This window comes from Lissotriton vulgaris, chromosome 3_1 (assembly GCF_964263255.1).
Source record: "Lissotriton vulgaris chromosome 3_1, aLisVul1.2, whole genome shotgun sequence".
Taxonomy (NCBI): domain Eukaryota; kingdom Metazoa; phylum Chordata; class Amphibia; order Caudata; family Salamandridae; genus Lissotriton; species Lissotriton vulgaris.
Genome location: NC_141689.1, coordinates 90,671,989 through 90,696,818, shown reverse-complemented (window position 1 = coordinate 90,696,818; position 24,830 = coordinate 90,671,989). Strand labels below are relative to the sequence as shown.

At 45.3% G+C, this 24,830-nt stretch overlaps 1 protein-coding gene across 1 annotated transcript in view; it reads left to right on the top strand.

Moving 5' to 3' along the window:
• Positions 1 to 24,830, top strand: part of SIGLEC1 (sialic acid binding Ig like lectin 1) — a 315,685-nt gene that overhangs the window by 84,837 nt on the left and 206,018 nt on the right. The window contains 1 exon segment of the mRNA XM_086960128.1: positions 17,312 to 17,566. Within this exon segment, the coding sequence (XP_086816254.1) occupies positions 17,312 to 17,566 (255 nt within the window).

The following is a 24,830-nucleotide window of genomic DNA, read 5'->3' as shown; positions in this document are numbered from 1 at the left end:
CAGATGATTCTCCAACTCTCTGAATATGTCTTTCCTACAATAGATCATGTCCGAAACATCCAAATTTGATTTGATATAATGAAATGTCTTTATAAGATCTTGAATATGTCTCTGTCAGACAGGGCTTTTTCAATTTCTCTTTCTATTTTCTATTTCACATTAATTTTTATTTTTGTATTCTCATTGCATGTATTGAATACCTTTACACAAGTATCATGACTATTGGCAATTTGCAGTATACAAATGTATGATATATCTCTCCTACCTCACTGCTACTTATGAAACACGAATGAATTGAACACTGATTGATCTCCGGGACACAATATGTATTGTGATGCCGGAGACGTGCCGATACACGGCTTGATTGTAATCTGCCTTCGTTTTGTGTTTATGGTGCAAAGGGTTATCTGTTTGGTGTTTTGAAACGTTCTTTTGGTAATTTAGCCAGAACAATGCTGATACACGGCGATATTCTATTTTTATCTGGCAGTGGTTATTAGCCTACGTGGATTGTATAAATAATCGTTATGTACAGAGGGTATTTGCCTGATGAAAAATGTTATTTTTATTCGCATTTGGGTGTACATACAATGGCTGCCACGTTTTACCAGCGTTTCTAACCAAACATGTGTGTACCTAAATTGAGTCCGCTCTCATCTTCTATGAGGGCGTTTACAAAAATGAGCCGTGAGCAGCTCGCTGCTGACACTGAGGAAGGACTTTGTCTGAAACGCGTTTGTCATCTTATCTTTGCCGTAGGCGCTAATAAATCCTGTATGTATATATATATATTCATATATATATATATATCCAAACACGAAAAGGTTTATGAAACTCCAACACAGTTTGGTAAGTACCTCCAAGTTTTATTTCAGGCAGCAGGTACAGCGTAAGGTCTCTCACTCACAAAGGTTTGCCAAATGCATTTCGGGCTCCTGCCCTTGTTCACTGGTGTTCACAAAATTATCGACAGCTGTGTGGACTTTAAATTCCGTTACAACCCGCCCCAGTGGGTCTTCTTGCCTCAATGCTTGCTGGGTGTGGTAGTCCGTACAAAACCCATTGTTGGTGCTGTTACAATATTCATGCAAGATTCAAGTGTTCCCCAAGTGGGTTCTGTGGGGGCGACGCACCACCGTGCCTGCCAGTCACCATCCCCAAAATATTGGATTTACCAACTCCTCATGGCACCCGACTTTTCAAGTGCCGCAGGTCCGCTTTTCAGGCAGCATGGCGTTTCCGCGATGAGGCGCGCCGCTTTTATATCCAAACACGAAAAGGTTACCCTTTAGGAAACGCCAACACAGTTTGGTAAGTACCTCCAAGTTTTATTTCAGGCAGCAGGTACAGCGTAAGGTCTCTCACTCACAAAGGTTTGCCAAATGCATTTCGGGCTCCTACCCTTGATCATTGGCGTTCACAAAATTATCGACAGCTGTGTGGACTTTAAATTCCATTACACCCTGCCCCAGTGGGTCTTCTTGCCTCAATGCTTGCTGGGTGTGGTAGTCCGTACAAAACCCATTGTTGGTGCTGTTACAATATTCATGCAAGATTCAAGTGTTCCCCAAGTGGATTCTGTGGGGGAGAGGCACCACCGTGCCTGCCAGTCACCATCCCCAAAATATTGGATTTACCAACTCCTCATGGCACCCGACTTTTCAAGTGCCGCAGGTCCGCTTTTCAGGCAGCAGGGCGTTTCCGCGATGAGGCGCGCCGCTTTTATATCCAAACACGAAAAGGTTGCCCTTTAGGAAACACCATTCAAAAAAGGGGGTGGTGATGAACAGAGTGTCTGAATTAAGCAGACCACTCTTACCCAGTCCAAAGATCAGGGCTTGATCCATCACAGTTATTGATCTCACTGCACCATCCCAGCTCAGAACCTGGCTATATGCAAATCAGTCTGTCCCTGGCCCAGTGCATCATGGGAACAGGGCAGACTAAACTACCAAGCCAATTCTTCACCAGAAAGGAGACAAGCTACCGGGGACCGGTTTCTGGCATTTCAGCCGTCTTCGGCCCGGCTTGCTTGAATCCTGATGGTGCAGTGAGAAAGGGACTCATGTCTGAGTATACCCTGCCACACCTATAGTGGCCAAAAACGATTCAAAAAAGGGGGTGGTGATGAACTGAGTGTCTGAATTAATCAGACCACTCTTACCCAGTCTAAAGATCAGGGCTTGATCCATCACCGTTATTTATCTCACTGCACCATCCCAGCTCAGAACCTGGCTATATGCAAATCAGTCTGTCCCTGGCCCAGTGCATCATGGGAACAGGGCAGATTAAACTACCAAGCCAATTCTTCACCAGAAAGGAGACAAGCTACTCATGCAAGATTCAAGTGTTCCCCAAGTGGGTTCTGTGGGGGAGACGCACCACCGTCCCAAAATATTGGATTTACCAACTCCTCATGCCCCAGTGGGTCTTCTTGCCTTAATGCTTGCTGGGTGTGGTAGTCCGTACAAAACCCATTGTTTTTGCTGTTACAATATTCATGCAAGATTCAAGTGCTCCCCAAGTGGGTTCTGTGGGGGAGACGCACCACCGTGCCTGCCAGTCACCATCCCCAAAATATTGGATTTACCAACTCCTCATGGCACCCGACTTTTCAAGTGCCGCAGGTCCGCTTTTCAGGCAGCAGGGCGTTTCCGCGACGAGGCGCGCCGCTTTTATATCCAAAGACGAAAAGGTTGCCCTTTAGGAAACGCCAACACAGTTTGGTAAGTACCTCCAAGTTTTATTTCAGGCAGCAGGTACAGCGTAAGGTCTCTCACTCACAAAGGTTTGCCAAATGCATTTCGGGCTCCTGCCCTTGTTCACTGGCGTTCACAAGACTAATTCGAAGCAGATTAGGGGAAACAATGCTCAAGGACAATATCGGAGAGGAATAACGGCGATATTGTCCCCACGGAGGTCAGCTGGGATCCGAGGTGCCGTCGCACAGTGATGCTACCGGAGGCTGGCGCTTAAAACACAGGGATCAATAGCCTAGCAGCGGAAAGAAGCGAAGCCCAGAGGACCCTGAGTGGCGCTGCAGTGCGGTGTAGTACGGAGAAGAGTGCGCATGGAAGGCGGAGCAGCCGCTGAGGAGCCCGACAGCAAGGCCCGGGTAAGTGCGGCGCGGTGTGCCTGAACCCTGTACTGCGGAGGTGGGGGCGGGAGTCAGGCGCGCAGCGCTGTGTGCACAAGGGCGAGGGCGTGCGGTCGAATGGGACAGGCTCCGAGGGCAGTACTGAATCGGTGGAATGAAGGGGCGACAACGGCACAAGTAACATCCCCTATATGTCATACATTAGAAGTGAGGAGGGAGCGCACCATAGCCAAAGTGAATGACACCCAAGGAGCATCCTGCAGCGCCCCGAGAGACTACGTGCTGGAGGAGAGGGAACTGAGTCGCCCTGTGAATTGACTGAACCACTGCAGATTAAAATAGGGTGGAATCCTTTGGGCCTTGTGAATGAATGGGGAACAGATAGCTCGGACGCGGAGATATTGAGCTTGGAGTCGAATAGCTATCGGAACATGTTTGCAGGGAACAGGGACCTGAGCCCATTGATAGTGCTGGATTAAGGAGGGCATGTACAGTAGAGTACTCTATTGGAACTGACCTCAGAAATAGAACACCAGCGTGGCAATAGACCCAGTGAACACTCCAGAAGGGGTAGGATACTGTTTTATGCACCCAGCTGGACCCCTAAGGACTACTGTGAACAAGTTATGTGGGGCTAACTAAATACTGGAAGTTTGGTGGAGGGGCAAGAACCGGCGGGGACTTGAGAGAAGCAAACGTACTGTGCTGAGCCGTGGAGCAGTCTTTGGCCGTGATGAAGCCTAAAAGCAAGAGAGACGGGACCGCGGAAACGGACGACGTTAATAAGGCGGAGCAGGGGACTGCGGAAACAATGCCAGAACCAGGGTTGCAGCAACAATTTGACAGGATCTTAGAAGCCATAGCTGCATCAAAAGAAGCCCTCCAACAAGACATTGTGCAAGTGGCGACTGGGCTGGGGCTTTTACATGCAGACCACTTGAAACTGGCAGACAGAGTGAAAACAAATGAGAATGCCCTCCAGGACTTGACGCCGGCCCACGCTGCCCTGGAGGCCAAAATGGTGGATGCTCTAGACCGCATAGTGGTGTTGGAGAAGAAAGCAGAAGACTCCGAAAGTAGAAATAGACGCAATAACATACGCGCAGTGGGTCTCCCGGAGAGAATGGAGGGGGGCGATATGATTGGCTACTTAGAGAATTGGCTTAAGACAGTGGTTGCACCAGAGGGATTGTCCTCCTTCTTCACACTTGAGAGAGCGCATAGGGTCCCAGCACGGCAGCCGTTGCCGGGCCGTCCTCCTAGACCAGTAGTAGCCAGATTACTCCATTACAAAGACAGAGACCTGTTGATCCAAAGAGCGCGCACGGCTGGCCCCTTCACAGTAGGAAACAGCGAAGTAACAATATTCCCGGATTATACACAGGAGATTCAAAGACGCCGTGCTTCATTCCTGGCAATTAAGAAAGAGCTTCGGAGGAAGGGATCCAGTACTCATTGATTTTCCCTGCAAAGCTGAGAGTTATTGTGGATGACACAACGCAGTTCTTTCTTACACCTGAGGAAGCGTGGACATGGCTGGAAACCTACAGAGTGGGCACAAATCAGAAAGGGCAACGACAGTCTGAACTGACAAAAGCACCTCAGATGCGCAAATCCCAGAGAACAAGGAGGAGAAACAAGAGCCTGCAGAAACAATTGATGTCACAAGCAGCAGCAGACAGACAGGGAGCATTGGAAGCAACATCAGCGATAACCGGCTCGCAGAGGAATGATTCAGCAGTAGGGACTGACTCGGAAGAGGACAAGGCACGTTCAGACACTGAAATGGCGGAAACGGATAGCAATAAGGGTCTGGATGTCACGCCTAGGACTGCAGAAGGCATGCTGGATGAATAACTTAACTGAGAGCACGCTGGCAGTTGGTACATTAACATAGAATGTTTAGACATAAAATAGCACCTGGGAGTGATGTGGAAGGTAACAGATATTGCAAGATACATATGGGAACGCAGAGCAGCGGAGCCTGGGGCTGGCGTAGCTGCCTATTGTGACCGAGCAACCCGCCAATTGCCCTTAAAGCAAGCCAGTAGTGACTACTACTGGGTATAGTTGTGTGAGTTGTTATATGGTTTGGTTGGGGACTGATAGTTTGATATTAGGTCCTGTTCTGGGGGGGGGGTGGTGGGGGAGTGTTGAATGGGGTGTTGATGACTGGGGGGGTAACTTTGGTGTGGGCAAGCATAAAATGAGAAGTAGGAAGCTGTGGTATAATCACAATGGGAACATTACCTTAATTGCGATGTATCACATGGAACGTACGAGGTCTGAATACAATGACGAGGCGCCACAAAGTCCATGCATATCTAGTGAGAAGGGGAATCCAAATAGCCCTACTTCAAGAAACCCATCTCACCAGGGAGCAGGAGGAACAGGCGCTGCAACGTAGATGGAGGAGTCAGGTTTTCAGCACGTCGTACTCGGCGTTTGCCAGAGGAGCGCTGATCTGGGAGTGAGCAGGTGTCCCTTTCCAGGCTACGAACCATATTTTAGACCCAGAAGGCAGATATGTAGCGGTGGAAGGAAGGCTATATGTTAATGTTAATGTTGCTTTTAAAGCGCAATCAATCTATATGAAAGAGATGTTGTGCGCTGTAGGTCTGTCCTCAATTGTGCCTGATTGTTATCGATTGTATTGTGCTGTTTATGCTCATTGATTCTCCCTGATTGTGACGCTGCCTGCGCCCCAATCCTGTGGCGATTTTGGCTCACTGCCATTTTGTCTGAGCTGGTGTTGTTGTTGTTTGTGCCTCCCTACCCGGATCTCCGCCCTGCTCCCGCCTCCCAGCTGACTCTCCCTCGCCTCTCCCCCTTCCAATATCCACATATGACAGATGTTTGTACGCTCAGCGTTCACGTGCAGCGGTCGCGCCCCATGCGCGCCGAAGGTGCGCCAAAGGTAAGCTCGTCTACGCCCGTCCGTGCCGACCGCGCCGAGCGCCAGACCCCCTGGTCCTTGCAAAACCCTCTCTTCCCGCCTATCGTACGACACCGCCTCCCTCCTTGCCCTCAACCCCGGACGCACCGCATAATGCTGCACAGCTACCCCAGGATACACCCACGGACCTTTCGCTTGCCACTACTGCAAGTACACCTGCATCAGAACCCACACCAAAGCCACTCCCTCCAAACACAGATCCAACCCCAACCATCAGAAGTGCATCCTATTGAACACCCGCTCGGTGCACAGACACGCCACTGAACTCTGGGATCTACTCGACTCTACATCACCGGACGTCGCCTTCCTTACTGAAACATGGATGAACGCCTCATCAGCACCCGACATCGCCATAGCCATCCCGGACAACTACAAGATCATCCGAAAAGACCGAACCATCCAAACAAGAGGAGGCATCGCTATCGTGCATAAGAACACCATCCGAATCACGACCAGCTCCGAAGACAACCTCACGACCGCCGAACACCTTCACCTCCAGATCCACACAGACCCCAGGACCAGACTCAGAGGCACCCTCATCTACAGACCACCAGGTTCCCGCACACAATTTAATGAAGACATCACTGACTTCATCAGCCCACATGCCCTCACCTCCGAGAACTACATTCTACTGGGAGACCTCAACTTCCACCTGGAAAAGAATAACGATAACAACACCACCACCCTCCTGGACAACATGACTAATCTCGGACTCAAACAACTTGTTGACACCCCCACCCACCTTGCCGGACACACGGTCGACCCCATCTTCACCTCCAGCAAACACATCTCCTTCGATCACACCACGGCCCTCCATTGGACGGACCACAGCAGCGTTTACTTCAGCTACAAAAAGACCACGACCCAAATCCCACCACAACCTATTCCTCGAAGAAACTGGAACAAAATCACCACCGACCAAATCTTCGCTTCGCTTCACCAAAACCCCCCCACCATATCATCGGACCCAAACCAAGCTGCCACCAAACTCTACAATGGATCACCCACAGCGCTAACGAATTAGCACCCTTGAAAAACCACCAAATCAAACAAGGTAGTAATAAGGCTCCTTGGTTCAACGATGACCTTAAGAAAACCAAAAAGATATGTCGTACCCTCGAGAAAACCTGGAGAAAAAAAACCCAACCATTGACAACCTGACCACCTTCAAGGACGCTACCCGCAAACACCACCAACTGATCCGATCCACCAAGAAATCAGCATTCAAGGATCGACTCGACAACAACACCCACAACAGCAAAGAATTATTCAACATCGTCAGAGAATTTACCAACCCCACTGCCGGCACCAACGACATCACTCCCTCCCAAGACCTCTGCGACTCCCTATCCTCCTTCTTCTACAACAAAATCGCCAACATTCATAACAGCTTTGGAAACTTGCCCGCAGATCAACCCACTCCAACCACCACCGAACCAATACAACAATCCCACAACCTTGGCGCCTGGAAGCAAATCACGACTGAAGACACCATCAGTCTGATGAACTCCATCCACTCAGGATCGTCAACTGACCCATGTCCACATTGCATTTTCAACAAAGCAGACTCAATCATCGCACCCCATCTCCGCGATGTCATCAACTGCTCCTTCAACTCCGCTACCTTCCCGGAAAGCTGGAAACATGCCGAACTCAGCGCCCTTCTGAAGAAACCCACAGCGGACCCCTCCGAACTTAAGAACTACCGCCCCATCTCACTCCTCCCCTTCCCGGCCAAAGTCATCGAGAAAGCCGTCAATAGTCAGCTAGCCGCATTCCTTGAACCCAACAGTTCACTTGACCCCTCACAGTCCGGCTTCCGAGCTAAACACAGCACCGAAACCGCCCTCATCGCTGCTACAGATGACATCCGAACGCTACTGGACAACGGAGAAACGGTTGCCCTCATCCTACTTGACCTCTCCGCTGCCTTTGACACAGTCTGTCATAACACCCTCATACAACGCCTCAGCAATGTCGGAATACAAGGAAAAGCTCTGGACTGGATCATCTCGTTCCTCGCCGGAAAAACCCAGAGAGTCCGCCTCCCCCCATTCAAATCAGAGGCAACCGAAGTCATCTGCGGCGTACTACAAGGATAATCACTTAGTCCTACCATCTTCAATGTGTACATGAGTCCTCTCGCATCCATCGCACGTCAACACAACCTCAACATCATCTCCTACGCTGATGACACCCAGCTAATCCTCTCCCTCACCAAAGATCCTAACACCGCCAAAACCAATCTACACGAAGGAATGAAAGAAGTAGCCGAATGGATGAAGAACAGTTGTTTACAACTAAACTCGGACAAAACGGAAGTCCTCATCTTAGGATCATCCCCCTCTGCATGGGACGACTCATGGTGACCTACAGACCATGCACGTAACCCGTAACCTAGGCTTCATCCTAGACTCCTCCCTATCGATGAGCAGACAAGTCAACGCCGTCTCTTCATCATGTTTCAACATCCTACGAATGCTCAAAAAAGTCTTCCGCTGGATCCCCACCGAAACAACAAAGACAGTCACCCACGCACTGGTCACCAGCCGACTGGATTATGGAAATACCCTTTACGCCGGAACCACAGCCAAACTCCAGCGCATCCAAAACGCCTCAGCCAGACTCATACTAGACATCCCCCGTCAAACTCACATTTCCGGTCATCTGAAAGATCTCCACTGGCTTCCCGTCAACAAAAGAATAACGTTTCGTCTCCTCACCCACGCACACAAGGCCCTCTACGTCCTAGGACCCGAATGCCTCAACAAACGACTATCCTTCTACACACCCACCCGCCAACTACATTCATCCAATCAAGCCCTTGCCACAATCCCGCGCATCACTAGATCCACCATGGGAGGAAGATCTTTCTCCTATTAGCGGCCAAAAACTGGAATTCCCTCCCCACCCACCTCCGCCTCACACAGAACCACCTCTCCTTCAGAAAGCAGCTTAAAACCTGGCTATTGGATAAATGATGCACTAAAACACCCACCCTCACTAGAGCTCCTTGAGACCCTCTGGGTGAGTATAAATTACTGAACTTGAACTTGAACTCAGTAGTATATATGCACCAAATGTGGATCAAGCACGCTTCCTGGATCGAGAATCGGGGGCGCTAGCGCATTACCTGGCCGGCCCAGCAATAGTGGGAGGAGATTTTAACTCAATAACGGACGTAGCTCTTGATAGGTCACATCCTCCACTAGTTGATTCTCCAGTTCGTCGGTTAGCCAAAAGCAGGTCAGATTGGCAGGACAGATGGGGGCTAGTTGATACATGGCGCAGACACCACCCTCGGGATAGGGGCTATTCCTTTTTTTCGGCTTTACATGAGCTCCATGTTAGGATAGATACAATCCTATGTTCTCAATCAATAGCCCATATAGCGGTACACTCCGAGTATTTAGCTAGGACTATATCTGACAATAATCCACAGTTATTGTCTATTAATTGGCTTCGGGCGAGATCTTCAATACCTACCTGGCAGCTCCACCCAGAAAGACTGGAAGACCATGTTTTCCATACAGAGGTAAAGGAGGGCATGGAATGTTATTTTGAGGAAAATCAAGGAATAGCTTCTACTAGAGCAGTAGAATGGGATGCATTCAAACTGGTGATGCGAGGGCTCTGTATCAGTAAATACTCAGGGGTAAGGAAAGCAGTGTTTGATGACGTAGCAAAGGCGGAGGGAAACCTGAGGGAGATAGAAAAACAAAGACCGGAACAACCAACACTGCAAGCGAAGCTAATATAAGCAAAGGAAGCAGCAGCGACTGAAATAGAGCGCTTGCGAAATTTTGATTACAAGAGCAATACGGTAAAGGTTCACGCAGAAGGGGATAAGGTAGGAACGCTGCTGGCGCGGTTGGCGAACTCAGTTCCGAGAGGAGGCCCAGTTATGAGGATAGAGACAGCCGCAGGGGACATGGTTTACTCGCAAAATGAGGTGCTATCACGATTCTTAACCTATTATGAATCCCTGTACAAGTGTAATTTGAAAGTTGAGGAGACAGAAATAGATGAGTACTTAGTAGGGGTCCGCTTCCGCGACTAGACGAGGAACAAGCAGAGATATTGGGGCAGGATATAACACTGAGTTCCGGAGCGCAATCAAACACATGGCCCGGAATAAGACACCGGGAGTGGATGGCCTACCCATAGAATTTTATGCACAATATGTGGACATTTTGGCACCCCGCTTGTTGGAGGTATTTACAGAAGCCACGGAGTTAGGCCAGTTGCTCACGTCGATGCGAGAAGTGCTGGTTATTCCCCTCTTAAAACCGGGACGGGAACATACAGATCTGACCTCTTATAGACCGTTATCTATGCTGACAACGGACTACAAAATTCTGAGCCGGATACTGGCAACCTGATTACTGCGACATATGACTACGCTGGTGCACGCAGACCAAGCGGGGTTCATCCTGACTAGGAATACATCTTCGAATATACGAAGGCTAGTGCGGGTTATGGGAGGCAACCACCATGATTTACAATTACTGGTGGTCCTATCAGTGGATATAGAAAAGGCTTTTGACAGTCTAGAATGGGTATTCCTCCACAGGGTGCTGGAGCGATTCGGCTTGGGAGTGCAGTTTGGGACCTGGACAAGGGTATTGTATTCCTCAGCGAAGGCTAGAGTGAAATTGGGGGTGGTGATATCCACCCAGTATCCAGTTAGGAGGGGGACGAGACAGGGGTGTTCCTTATCTCCACTGATATTTGCTCTAGCAATAGAGCCCCTCGCAGTAAAAGCAAGATCTGGGCAAATCTTTGAGGGACTATGGTTAAATGGAATGCCACAGTATATATCGTTATATGCAGATGACTTGCTCCTGTTTTTGGAAAACACAGAGGACGCACTACAGGGAGCAATATCTCTGCTATCACGATTTGGGGAACTTTCAGGCCTGAGGGTAAACTGGCATAAGACATGCCTCTTCCCGATACGGCCATGTGCGCATCCGCCGATGTTGTAAAAGGAGATAAAATGGGAGCCGACGTGTCTCATTTACCTGGGGGTTCGAATCTATCATGAAACAACGGACATGCTAGAAGGGAATGTGGGGCGCTGTATAAGTGCCTTGAAGGGGAGCATGGCATTCTGGCCGACACTCCCCCTTTCGGTAGAGGGGAGAGTGGCCCTACTCAAAATGGTAGCGTCACCTAGGCTGCTCTATTATTTCGGAACCCTGCCAGTTTGGATCCCTCCGCGCATGTTTAAAGAACTAAGGACATTGACTATTGGGTTTCTATGGGGGAATGGACGGAGGCGAGTAGCGCTGGCTAAATTGATGAGGCGCCTTGACGTCCTCTGGGGCTAAGTTGCGCGATATAAATCTGGCTTCATTCATTCATTCAGGTCTAAAACGGAAGGCGGGATGGCAGTTCCTGACTTTGAGCTTTATTATTTAGCAGCGCAGCTGCAGGTTCTTACGCAGGGCGTTGCAGTGGAATTTCGGGGCCCTGAACATTTGCGAGGAAAAGGAATATAACGGCATGTCCTTTCGTACATAGTCTTACAACAAAAACTTAACTTGCGGGACTTAACAATGGAAGAGAGAACCCTGAGGTTGTGTTGGAACAGGAGTCAGCATAGGGCATGGGTAGCGCATCCCTATGCACCGGAAATCCCATTAGGAATGCTGACAGCACTACCACATGGTGGGGACTGGACCCCCCTCATGGAATGGGAACAGCTAGGACTCCAAATGATAGGGGACTTGTACGACGAGGGGGGGCTGCTGCCCTTCCAGGCGATACAGGAGAGGTATGCCCTCCCAGAAGGTAGCTTCTGCAGCGGTAATAGCGGCAATTCAGAAGCATTGGAAAGGAGGGCAGGCAGAGCCAATGACTACAATGGCTTGCCAATATGTTGTAATGGGATCACTGACAAAATATCGACCTACAAAATATCGACCTACAGGAATATCGATGCAAAAATATCGAAGGCAAGAATATCGACATCCTATCTACAACATGGTAAGTACAAAAATATCGAAAATAAAATATAGATGTTAAAAATATCGATGTTAAAAATATCGTTTTTTTTCTGTAAAAATATAAATGTAAAATAAAGTAAATAACACTAATAAATAAAATCAACATAGTTAAAAATATCTAATAATGTTTAAAATTATTAAATAATACATATATAATAATAATACATTAATTAAACATATACAGAAAATATATAATATATATGTACTTAACAATAAGTTGTAATAATTAATGTAATAATTTATGAATTAATAAAACATATTATAAATTACAAATACATTTACAAACATAAAACAAAAACATAAATAAAAAGTAAAGAATTATGTTTAATAAATTAAAAAAATTAAATATACTTTTAATATTTTTTAAATTAATTATATAAAACGTTGGATAGCGTAGGGGTAAAAATTACTATTCCAACTCCAAAAAGTGCAACAGTAGGGAAAGCGTTGGATAGCATAGGGGTAAAAATTACTATTCCAACTCCAGAGAGTGCAACAGTAGGGAAAGCGTTGGATAGCGTAGGGGTAAAAATTACTATTCCCACTCCAGAGAATGCAACAGTATGGAAAGCGTTGGATAGCGTAGGGGTAAAAATTACTATTCCCACTCCAGAGAGTGCAACAGTAGGGTAAGCGTTGGATAGCGTAGGGGTAAAAATTACTATTCCCACTCCACAGAATGCAACAGTAGGGAAAGCGTTGGATAGCGTAGGGGTAAAAATTACTATTCCCACTCCTGAGAATGCAACAGTAGGGAAAGCGTTGGATAACGTAGGGGTAAAAATTACTATTCCCACTCTAGAGAGTGCAACAGTAGGGAAAGCGTTGTATAGCGTAGGGGTGAAAATTACTATTCCCACTCCAGAGGGTGCAAGAATAAGGAAAGCGTTGGATAGCTTAGGGGTAAAAAGTACTATTCCGACTCCAGAGAGTCCAACAGTAGGGAAAGCGTTGAATAGCGTAGGGGTAAAAATTTGTATTCTCACTCCAGAGAGTGCGACAGTTGGGAAAACATTGGATAGCGAAGGAGTAAAAATTACTATTCCCACTTCAGAGAGTGCAACAGTAGGGAAAGCGTTGGATAGCGTAGGAGTAAAAATTACTATTCCCACTCCAGAGAGTGCAACAGTAGGAAAAGCATTGGATAGTGTAAAGTTAAATATAACATACTTATAAATAATTGTTCTAAATAAAATAATTACAATTTTTATTTTTAAATAACTACATCATTTGCAAATCCCTATTGATAACTACTAAAACATAATTACAATTACATAATTAATTAACAATAAATTAACAATAAATACCAATAAATCTTAATTAATAAATATAAATAACCAAATAATATTGAACACTATAATATTTTTCTAAACAAAAAAACATATTAATAATAAAAAATTGATTAACAATTAAAAAATGGTAAACAGTAAATTTATTTCTGAATAAAAAGTATTTTTAAAAAAAATTATTTACCAATTAATAAAATAAATTTCCAATTAATAAAAAAATCATTAACAATAAAAATTATTATTTACCAATTTCAAAAAATTATTACCAATTAAAAAAATTAATTGCCAATTAAAAATTGTAATTACCAATTACAAACCTTAATTACCAATTAAAAAAATTAATTGCCAATTATAAAATGTAATTACCAATTACAAACCTTAATTACCAATTAATAAAATTAATTACCAATTAAAATAATTAATTACCAATTAATAATTAATTAGAAATAAAATAATTATCAATACCAATCAAAAATAAATAATTACTTAATTACAATTAAATTACTTCCCACCCAATTCCCCTATAAACCCACAACCCGCTACAGAACTTAAACGCAAACATTAATTAAAATTAATTTACAATTACTAAAAATGTATAATTAATTTAATATAATTAAATTACGTCCCACCCTATTCCCCTATAAACCCACAACCCGCTGCAGTACTGAAACATAAAATTAAATTATAAATAACATTTTTAATATATAATTAATAGTACACATATAATTTAAAACAAATAAAATACTTAACAAAAACATATAACACAAAATACATATAAAATACATAATAAAATACATAACAACAAACAAAATATCGATATTAGTAACATCGAAATTAGTGATATCGATATAATTGATATCGATATTACTAATTTCGATATTACTTACATCGATATTAAAAAAAATCGATATTACTTACCTTAGGGTCGATATTCTGTCCAACGATATTCTTGTCCTCGATATTCTTCACCTTCGATATTTGCAACTCGATATTACTGTAGGTCGATATTAGGGAATCGATATTTTGACTGTGCACCGTTGTAATGGCCACGGGGACTTTTAGAGCAGTCACATGTCTCCAGTCTCGGATGTTACATGAGCGACTGCGACCATTAGATGACCTGAAATTAAAATGGGAGGCGAACATAGGCCGGCCAATACCAGATGCAGCATGGGGCCACATTCTTAGGAGAGCATGGAAGGGGAACAGGAATGCACGTTTCCAGCAGGTGCAATTTTTCATACTACACCGAGCTTATTTGACCCCAGGGAAGATCCGGAAATATTTCCAGGTGCATGATGCAGCGTGCCCTAGATGTTTAGAACAGGGCGTGGAACTAGAAGATATGCTCTGGAACTGCCCGATCTTGGGGCGATACGGGGTGGAGGTGGGGGAACTCCTGAACGACATAACGGATAGACACTTAGACTACGATATGGCTGTATGCTTGTTGCATTGGTTTCCATTATGGAGGACAGAACTGTATAAATGGGCTAGCAGTTAGAGCGTCATTAGATTTCAACAGGCCAAACGAACGGCTAATGAAAAGGCTCTGGAATTGGCGAGAGCTTAGGAAGCACTGGTACAGACTCTGCTGGATTCACAAAGGGAGGATGGGGATTAATGTATAAGGAACGTACATGTGATTATTGATATGCGAATTGTGTTGCGAATGATATCCTTATAGCTGGAACTATGCTGTGATATATATATTTCAAATGTGCCCACACCAACTGAAACGGGATGGGGGGGGAACCAAGGGATTAGTTGGGAGTAAATATGGAGATATATTTGATGGATATAAGCAATGTGATTTATATTTTTGGACTGTACGGTGATAAAATATTCATGAAATATGTTTTCAAAAAAAATTCAACATGTTTTCCACATGTTAAGTCTATGGGGATTTTTTTACAGACTGCAGCCCAAACTACTGAACGGAATTACACCAAATGTTGCAGAAAGCTAGATGTTGGTCCAGAAAGCATGCTTTTTATGATTTGGTGTAATCTGTTCAGTAGTTCTTGAGATATCTATCTTTAAAAAAATATAGATATCTGGGGACCAAACTCCTTGCAGTGGACTCGCGAATCCTACAAAAATGTGATTGTCTGTCAACACTTCAACTTCAAGGGGCAGAGTATGAATAACCTGACCCCCCCAGATATGATGGGGGGAAACATCAGGGGCATGGACTCGTGGATGGATCTGCGAATCTGCTGCATTATTTTTTTTTAAAGTGTGGACTCCTCTGCTTGCTTTGGAAAAACACCCGGGTGGGCTAGATCCCAGGGGCATTGTGGAAATGTAGGAGGGGTGCACGGGACCGCCACCTCCCTGGGGCACAAATACAATAATGAAGAGGTTTCCGTTGCGGACCCCTAGCCCCGGGGACCACCACCTCCCCGGGGCTTACTTACCAAAGAAGGGGGGCTGCGCAGCAATATCCTGGGGTGGCCACCTCTGGAATATTGCCGTTTGCTATGGCACCTCTCCCGCCGAGCCATAGCTAACTCTCTTCTTTCAGCAAGCAAGAGCAAAAATGCTCTCACTTGCTAAAAGCACAGCATGTCTGCTTCCCTGCCCACTGTGAAGCGAGCAGGTAAACTGAAATTGCTTTGAGATCGAGGGAGCTGCATGTTAGCAGCTCCCTGGGTCTCAAAGCAATGCCGGCTCACGCAGGAGGCGGGTAGCCAGCAGGAATTGCGGAGGCCATGAGGCTCCCCCCATGGTACACAATGAAGAGACCTGGCCCTGAGGGAAGGGGGTGCCACATGGGCCCCCCTGCCCATTTTTAAAATATAAATAAAGGCCTGGCCCCGGGGATGGGGTCCCCGGGCTGATATTGGCCATGTGGCCCCCCTCCCTTTTGTCTTAAAAAATGTATAAAAAAAGGGGCAGCCCGGGGGGATGGATTCCCCAGGGCCGCAAATGGCTCGGAGGGGAGTCGCGCGGCCCCCCCTCCCATTTTATTAAAAAAATATAAGACAAAAGTGGCAGGCCCTGGGGATGGGATCCTCGGAACCTCTCAGCCCCCTCCCTTTCAAATATATATTTAAAAAATAAAAGGTGGGCCCTTGGGTTGGCAGCCTCCCTCCATTTATTTTCAATAGAACATGTAAAAGGTGGCAGGGCCCAGGGGATGGGGTCTCCAGGCCCCAAAAGGGCCCAGGGTAGGGGGGGGGGCATGCAGCAGAATTGAAGAGAGGTGGTCAGAGGCCATGCCCCCTTTCTCCACCACTCTGCAAACGAGCCTCCCGGCACACTGCTGGTGGGGGGATGAAGTCCCCTTGCTTTCTGAGAGACTCAGTACTAAAGTGAAGTGGACTTCTTCCCCTCAGCAGCAGTGCACCGGGAGGCACATTTGCAGAGTGGTGGAGAAATGGGACGTGGCCTCTGACAACCTCTCCGTAATCCAGCTGTGTGGGTCTTACTGGAGGTAACAGGAGTGTTTGTTTGGATTAGCAAGTCCCTTCCTAACCCTCTTTTTAAATTTCCCCATATCGCTCCCAGTTAGTAGTAGAGAGTCCCAATTTCACCAGCACTTGTACTTTATCTCTTATTTCTTACTATTTCTTACTATTTCTTACTAAACTGTATACCTATGTGTGTGGAGCTCTCCACCACAATGTTATATAAATGCTGCTGTGACCTATTCACAATATACTCTTGCCTAACAAGTTGTGTACCTCATTATTACTATTCATTTCAAAATAGAGTTGCAATTTATTTATAGCGGATTATTATGGATATTAATAACTGATACTATGGTTTTCATTTTGTTTTTCCTCTCGGCTACATGTTATCCCTTGCTGTCAATACTGCACTTTATAAATTGTATACATAACACATGAAAATAGTTGGATTATACACAGAACTAGTGGAATAATGTGTCAAAGTTGGCAAAGAAAGCTATATTATGCATATTTTGATACAACATGGTCCCCCTCTTTCACAGCGGCAAGAGTCTTGGTGTCACCGTCTTCAGAGATTCGTGAAGAGGAAACAGCCACTCTGACCTGTGAAGTTCCTAGTGGAAATCAAGAAAAGATCACTTATATTTGGTACAAGAATAACATCTGGCTGAAGGAAGGATCTGCAAGAGTGTTGGTATTCCACAAGGCAATCAGCAGTGATACTGGCTACTACGCCTGCAAAGTTCAGAACGACAAAGGCAGTGATATTTCACCTCCCATCGCAATCACAGTGGTTTGTAAGTTTATAAACATACCTTTTTAATCTGAAAGTCATTAACATATGCTTATTGGGACAGAAATATTCCCTGCATGGTGTACAGTCATGTCCCCTGCCTCGAGTGCCCAACTGTGAGTATCTGGTATCCCAGTTTTTGGATTGTGGCCCCAGCCTTATGCTAATCTCACCTGTGCACAAAGACCTAGGCCTCGTCCTGTAGCTGGAGGGGCACACCAAGTGTACTCTTCATAGTGGCAAAGGACTACTGTTCTTGTCACATGTTCCTGCGTGTGGTATGGTGGTAGCAGCATACTGTGTTTGTGCAATTCTTAGTGTGGTCACACCTTTTAACCATGCCGTTGAAGTTGAAGCCAACTGGCCCACTTGTATAAACTTACACTGCTACAGACAAGCCTGGATCCTTGTGCTTAGATCATTAGAGAAAGGGTATTTGTATGTTGTGTGTGTTCTCCGTGTTCCACACATATGTGAGTGTCTTAGTGAACCAAAGTGGCACAGGCCTATAGTTTTCATTTTGGAAACTCCTGGGCTGTTCATGTGCAGAAGATGGAGGTGAGAGTTCTTTCCAAGACAGTGTAAGTCTATTACTGACATTCCTGAGACTGGAAGGAGGAAACCTGGGCACTGAAGTGGGGAAAGGCCAGACAGCTTTCGCATTAGAAATCGATTAGATACATTTGATTCGGAGGGCTGCTGATTAGACATCCTGAAAAATGCCATCTGGTAGATGGTAGAGGAGAAGAGTGGGACTGTAGTTCCTGTTTTCAGAGTGTGCTGTCCTCCTTACTGGTCCCTTTCAGGTGCGGCTCTTGATATTGAGGTGCAGAATGCTCACCCCTCTTTGTGCATCTGCTGTGGGTGCTCCAGTCTATAGATCTCTTGGTTGTGAAGATCATGACTTAAGACAAAGGCTGATTGTGAGATTTATTACCACCAATATGTGGATCATTCTAAGCTCTACCTGAAGGTCACCTTCCTGAAGACATCATTTTAGCTTCTTCAACACTTGAAAACATGCAATCCTGGATTACGTTTCATCACCTCAAATTCAATGCATATAAAACTAAGCTGACCACAGGAACGAGGCCAGATTGACTCGATCAACTTCATTTATTGTTCTCAATCCATTATTGATAACGTTAAATCTCTATTTTGCACCCATTAGGCAGGATTCTGATTGATGGGTGAGTAATTTTCAGAAATAAGTCATTCTCTGGATGCGCCCCAATATGGTACATTATACTACCTTCAATATGAACCTTCGCATCATTTTCATCCTTCAAAAGGGAACTTTCTCATGATCAATATGGTCAATATGGCATATAATATGTCCCGAGCATACCCCAACATGTTGGCCTTGGAGGGTTGGATCCAACCAGATTTTTAAGCGGGAAATATCCTTAATATAGCGGTCAGTACACCCCGATGCTGTTACATCGCGGTCGTTACAACGACCACGATGTAAGCACGCTATAACATAACAACGCAAGTCTTTACAGCGATTTGCACTAGATGGTGTGCTAACATTACAAATAGTGTAGTTTACTATCCCAACACCTTCCCTACTGTTAAGTGGACTGGAGTTGGAATAGTAAATTACACTATTCTAATGTTATCTTGCCATCTAGCGCAAGTCGATGTAAAGACTTGCGTTGTAATGGCATAGCGTGGTAACATCGCAGTCGTTGTAACGACGCGAAGTAACGGCATGCATTGTACTGACTCGCGTTGTTACGTCATACATCCACTTTTAAGCTAACTACATTTAGCTAAATGTGGATATGCTAAACATCTGGCATGGATCCAGCCCTCCAGGACCGACAATGGAGAACCCAGGTTTAGATAGTAACTTTCCTTGCATGATAGAACTGCTTAAATCCGTTATTGCTGTCTCTACTATACTCACGCATTTATTATTGTTTCCAGCTTTCTCAAATGTTATTCTTTCCACTTTGCTTAATGACGTTATTTGATGCTGCTGGTCCTTGTACACACTATACAACACATTACTTTGGAACCTGTCTATTACAAGACACTCTATTACTCTAACCTGCAAATATACCATTCTTCCTCCAGTGGCAGGAGGAAGCCTGCAATAAATCTAACCACTGGTAATCACTGGGAGTAGCATTCTAACCAATGTTCTTATGCCCAGCATGCTACCTCAGAGAACCAGGATGGAGATAACTTGTGATTAAGGTATTTTTCCCTATGTCTGAACAAGAAACCCTCACTTACACCGATGACTATATAACTAAAATAGCAGGTGGTCCATCATTGTTAGGACCACAAAACAGAGGGAATACCCTAAATATCCAACAGTCTGCAGCTCGGAACGCCCTAGAGCGATTACATAAAAAACTCATAAGAACTGAGTTACATGCTAAATTTCTAACAGACTGCTTGAGCAATAACATTATACCCCTCGGACTACAAGTCCGTAATATACCAGCAATCTTCGTAGAGGACGAGGACTATAAAGTTGGCTTCAGTTTCGTGGGAAACAAATGTTCTAGAAGCTGGATGGTCTTGAGCATAGAGACGGCATTAAAACATATTGACAAACTAAGGTTGGAAATTGCAGAACTAGAGAAACAGGTCCGTGAAGATTCTGTGGCCACAGACACGGAGGAGTTTCTTAAAAAGCTTGACACTATTATCACTGATTTTCAAAAGAACAATATCATTAAAAAAACTGAAAAATTACAAAAAGATTTTAAAAACTATAGTAAAGAACGGACGTATCCCTACTTGAAAAAATACTTTTTTCAGTCTACTAATAACCAGACAAACCAGGTCCCTAGACATATCACCTTTTCCGAGACCGGGTCTTCAGGTTCTGACGAGTCTTCACATCGGGGGGGTGGTTCAAACTATAGAGGAGGAAGAGGACCCAATACCCCTGCTTTTTTAGGGAGGGGTACACAACATCAGAGAGGTCGTTCCCGGAACAACAGGAGGGGCTGGTACAGGAACCAGTATACCCCGGGGTTCCGCCAAACACGGAACAACTATTACGAATGGTAACTCCAGAATCGGATACAGAAATGCTAAATAATCAGAGTTTAGCCATTGTTCCGATTTTCAATTTATCCTCACATGAGTTGAGTTCACAGGAAGTGGAGATACTGAGCTATGGGCTGTCCTTCGTCCCTACCAATAGAAATGATGCTTTTCGGACATTCGTCGAGCTTTATAAGTTCTTTTGGACTATACGTTTGAAGTTCTTCTTCTCTGAAAATCCCCAAACAACATTCGAATCCAACATTAGTGGTCTAAAGTGTCCCTCAACCTTTTTTCCACCCACTCATATGATGCCAAAAGACCTTATCACGTTCGAGAATGTGGTACTTAATGAAACCCAACAAATGTTTCTTAATAGAAAATATGCTAAACATAATTTTTCAAAAGACGCCAAAATAGTGCTCCAGTCCCTGTCCAACCTGGATGATCTTATAGTGAAGCCAGCAGATAAGGGGGGTGGGATCATTCTGCAGAATAAAACGGATTATGATAAGGAGGTCTTACGTCAGCTGAATAACCCTACACACTATAGAAAACTGAGAGGAGATCCCACAATGAGAATACGTAGAGAGATCTTAGCACTAACGGAGGTCTTGGATTAATATGTGCAGCGTATGGTCCTGAAGATGGTCCTATGGATTGTTTTAACCAATTAAGGACCGAAACGTCGACGCCTGGCAACGTTTTGCTGACTACTGTCATATTAGTTTGAGTATCAAATAATTGGATCATTGTAAAGTACTGTTTTTTTGACATGATATTCATCTTTTCATGTATATAGCAAAAGTTGCCTGATACTACTGTGAAAATATTTTTTTGCTTGTATAGTAGTATTTCTGTTGCCATATTTTAGATTTGTGTATCAAAAAAGAAAAAAGATCCAAAAAACAAAAAAGAAAATAATTTTGCGTAATAAAAAACAGTTTAAATCTGTTTCTTTCCTTGCTCAAGTTTAAATGATTGACCACTCTTGTGGCAATATTATTAATTTATTGAATAGAATTGAAATAATTCCTTCAGGGACACCAGTTTAACTGTTATATGCTAACCAGTCTTCCAATAGGAACAGTGCAGAAAGAAATGCAGGTCCTCTCTGAACTGGAAAGCAACAAGCAACCCAAGACCTTCAATTGGGTGTAGCATAGTTCCAGTATCACAGTGAGGAAGGGACCCACGTCTGAGCCTACCTTTGGCCACTTAGGGCGTTACATCAAATATACAAAAGGTGATGGGAGGATGCTTGCAATAACTTTATCCACTACAATCTCTTGGGGTAGTGTTTCAACCCAACTAAAGCCTGTCATAATCCACCCTCAATAATTTTACTAATGCTATATCCCTCCACATCACTGATGACGTCCTAAATGACATCACTGATGACAAAATCCAGTGACTGTGTGTTTCTGTAAAGTTTAAATATGTTTTATATTTATATATATAGACCAAGGTGTTTTGAAGAATGAGTGAGTGTATGACTGTCTGAATGGATGATTTAGTAGGTGTGTGACTCACTGTATAAGTGAGTGATTAAATGTGTGTTACTGAATGCATGGGTTAGTGACTAATCTGTATGAATGTCTGTAACAAACTGTCAGTTGGTGCGTAAGTGGCTGCTTGGGTTGGTGAGTAGCTACATGAGTGTCTATATGGGTTATTGATTGCTTGTCTGAGTATCTGTATTGGCGTCTGAGTGTCTGTGTGGAAGGGTGAGGTGTGTGTGACTCACTGCATGGATGTGTGAGTGGGTGATTCACTGGGTGTATGGGTTCAAGAGGGCATCTGGGAGGGGCTGTATGGGTGGGTGAGTGTGTGTATGGCTGTGTTGGTGAGTGAATGAATATCTCAATTGTACATGTGTGAGTAATTACATATGTGAAAGGCAGTATAAGTGAGTGTTAGAGTATATAGTTGACTATATGTGAGAATGAGTGATTGTGATGAATGTGTGCTTGTATCAGTGATTGTATAAGAGAGTTAGTATGTGTTAGTATCTGTATGAATAGTGAAGGAGTGGAGGAGTGTGGCTCACTGATTAGAGCGGCAGACCCTGATGCAGAGGTCTGGCCCGGGACCATGGTTCAATTCCCGATGCGGCAGGGTCCTGAGCCCAAAATGTCGACGGGCTCGATAATTCTCGCCTCGGTGCCTATTCTAATCATGGGGTCCCACGCTGCAACTCCGTGCTTAATCTCAACATATCTCCTTCAGTCACACCACAACTCTACACTGGACGGACCACAGCTGCGTTCACTTTACCTACAATAAGACCAAAACTCACAACCTCCCTCAACCTACTCTACGAAGAAACTGGAACAAAATCACCATCGACCAGATCTCCTCATCGCTGCTTAAAAACCCCCTTGTCCACACCTCAAACCCCGACCAAGCAGCCATTAACTTCACCCAATGGCTATCTAACAGCGCTGACATCCTAGCACCGTTGAAAAAACGTCAAACCAAACTAGGCAGCAAAAACGCCTCCTGGTTCAACGACGATCTTAAGAAATCTAAGAAACTCTGTCGCTCCCTCGAGAAGGCCTGGAAAAAAAGACCCAAACACCATCACCAGGGACGCCTTCAAAAATGCCACCCGCATACACCACCAACTGATCCGGACTGCTAAGAAAGCCGCATTCAAAGACCGACTAGATAACAACGCCCACAACAGCAAGGAATTATTCAACATCGTCAAAGAATTTACCAACCCCTCCGCCAACTCCAATGACATCACCCCCTCTCAAGCCCTCTGCGACTCCCTAGCTTCCTTCTTCCACAACAAAATCGCAGACATCCACTACAGCTTCAACAACCAACCCGGAGACCAACCCTCCCAACCCTCCGCCGTACCTTCACCCCCCTTGAACATCCTTAATGACTGGAACCCAATCTCCACTGAGGACACCATCCGCCTGATGAACTCCATCCACTCAGGATCCCCCACAGACCCATGCCCTCACCACATCTTCAACAAAGCAGATTCCATCATAGCACCACACCTCCGAGACATCATCAACTGCTCCCTCAACTCCGCCACCTTCCCAGAAAGCTGGAAACACGCAGAACTCAGCGCCCTTCTGAAAAAACCCACAGCTGACCCCACCGAACTCAAAAACTACCGACCCATCTCGCTCCTACCATTCCCGGCCAAAGTCATCGAGAAAGCCGTCAACAACCAGTTCGCCACCTTCCTCGAAACCAACAAATCCCTCGACCCTTCGCAGTCCGGCTTCTGAGTCAAACACAGCACGGAGACCGCCCTCATCGCCGCAACAGACGACATTCGAACTCTACTGGACAATGGAGACACAGTCGCCCTCATCCTCCTCGACCTCTTCGCAGCCTTCGACACAGTCTGCAATAGCATCCTTCTACAGCGCCTCAGAAACATCGGAATCCAAGGAAAAGCACTGGAATGGATCACTTCGTGCCTCACCGGAAGAACCCAGAGAGTCCGCCTCCCACCATTCAAGTCAGAGACCACTGAAGTCATCAGCGGCGTACCGCAAGGATCCTCACTCAGCCCCACCCTCTTCAACGTATACATGAGCCCCCTCGCGGCCATCGCACGCCAACACAACCTCAACATCATCTCCTACGCAGATGACACCCAACTGATCCTCTCACTCACCAAAGACCCTAATACCGCCAAAACCAACCTTCATGAAGGAATGAAAGAAGTAGCCGAATGGATGAAGCATAGCCGTCTAAAACTTAACTCCGATAAAACAGAAGTCCTTATCTTAGGAACCTCTCCCTCCGCCTGGGATGACTCCTGGTGGCCAGAGGCTCTTGGAAAAGCACCCATCCCGACGGATCACGCACGGAACCTGGGCGTCATTTTAGACTCCTCACTCTCGATGTCCAGACAGGTCAGCGCCGTCTCATCATCTTGCTTCAACATTCTTCGCATGCTCAAAAAAACATTTTGCTGGATCCCCACCGAAACCAGAAAAAGGGTCACCCATGCACTGGTTACAAGCCGCCTGGACTATGGAAACACCCTATACGCCGGCACCACCTCAAAACTCCAGAAAAAACTCCAACGCATCCAGAACGCATCAGCCAGACTCATACTTGACATCCCACGTAAAGACCACATCTCCAGTCACCTGAAAAAACTCCACTGGCTCCCCGTCAATAAGAGGATTACCTTCCGCCTCCTAACCCACGCACACAAATCACTTTACCAACTCGGACCCGATTGCCTCAACACTCGACTTTCCTTCTACACCCCCCTC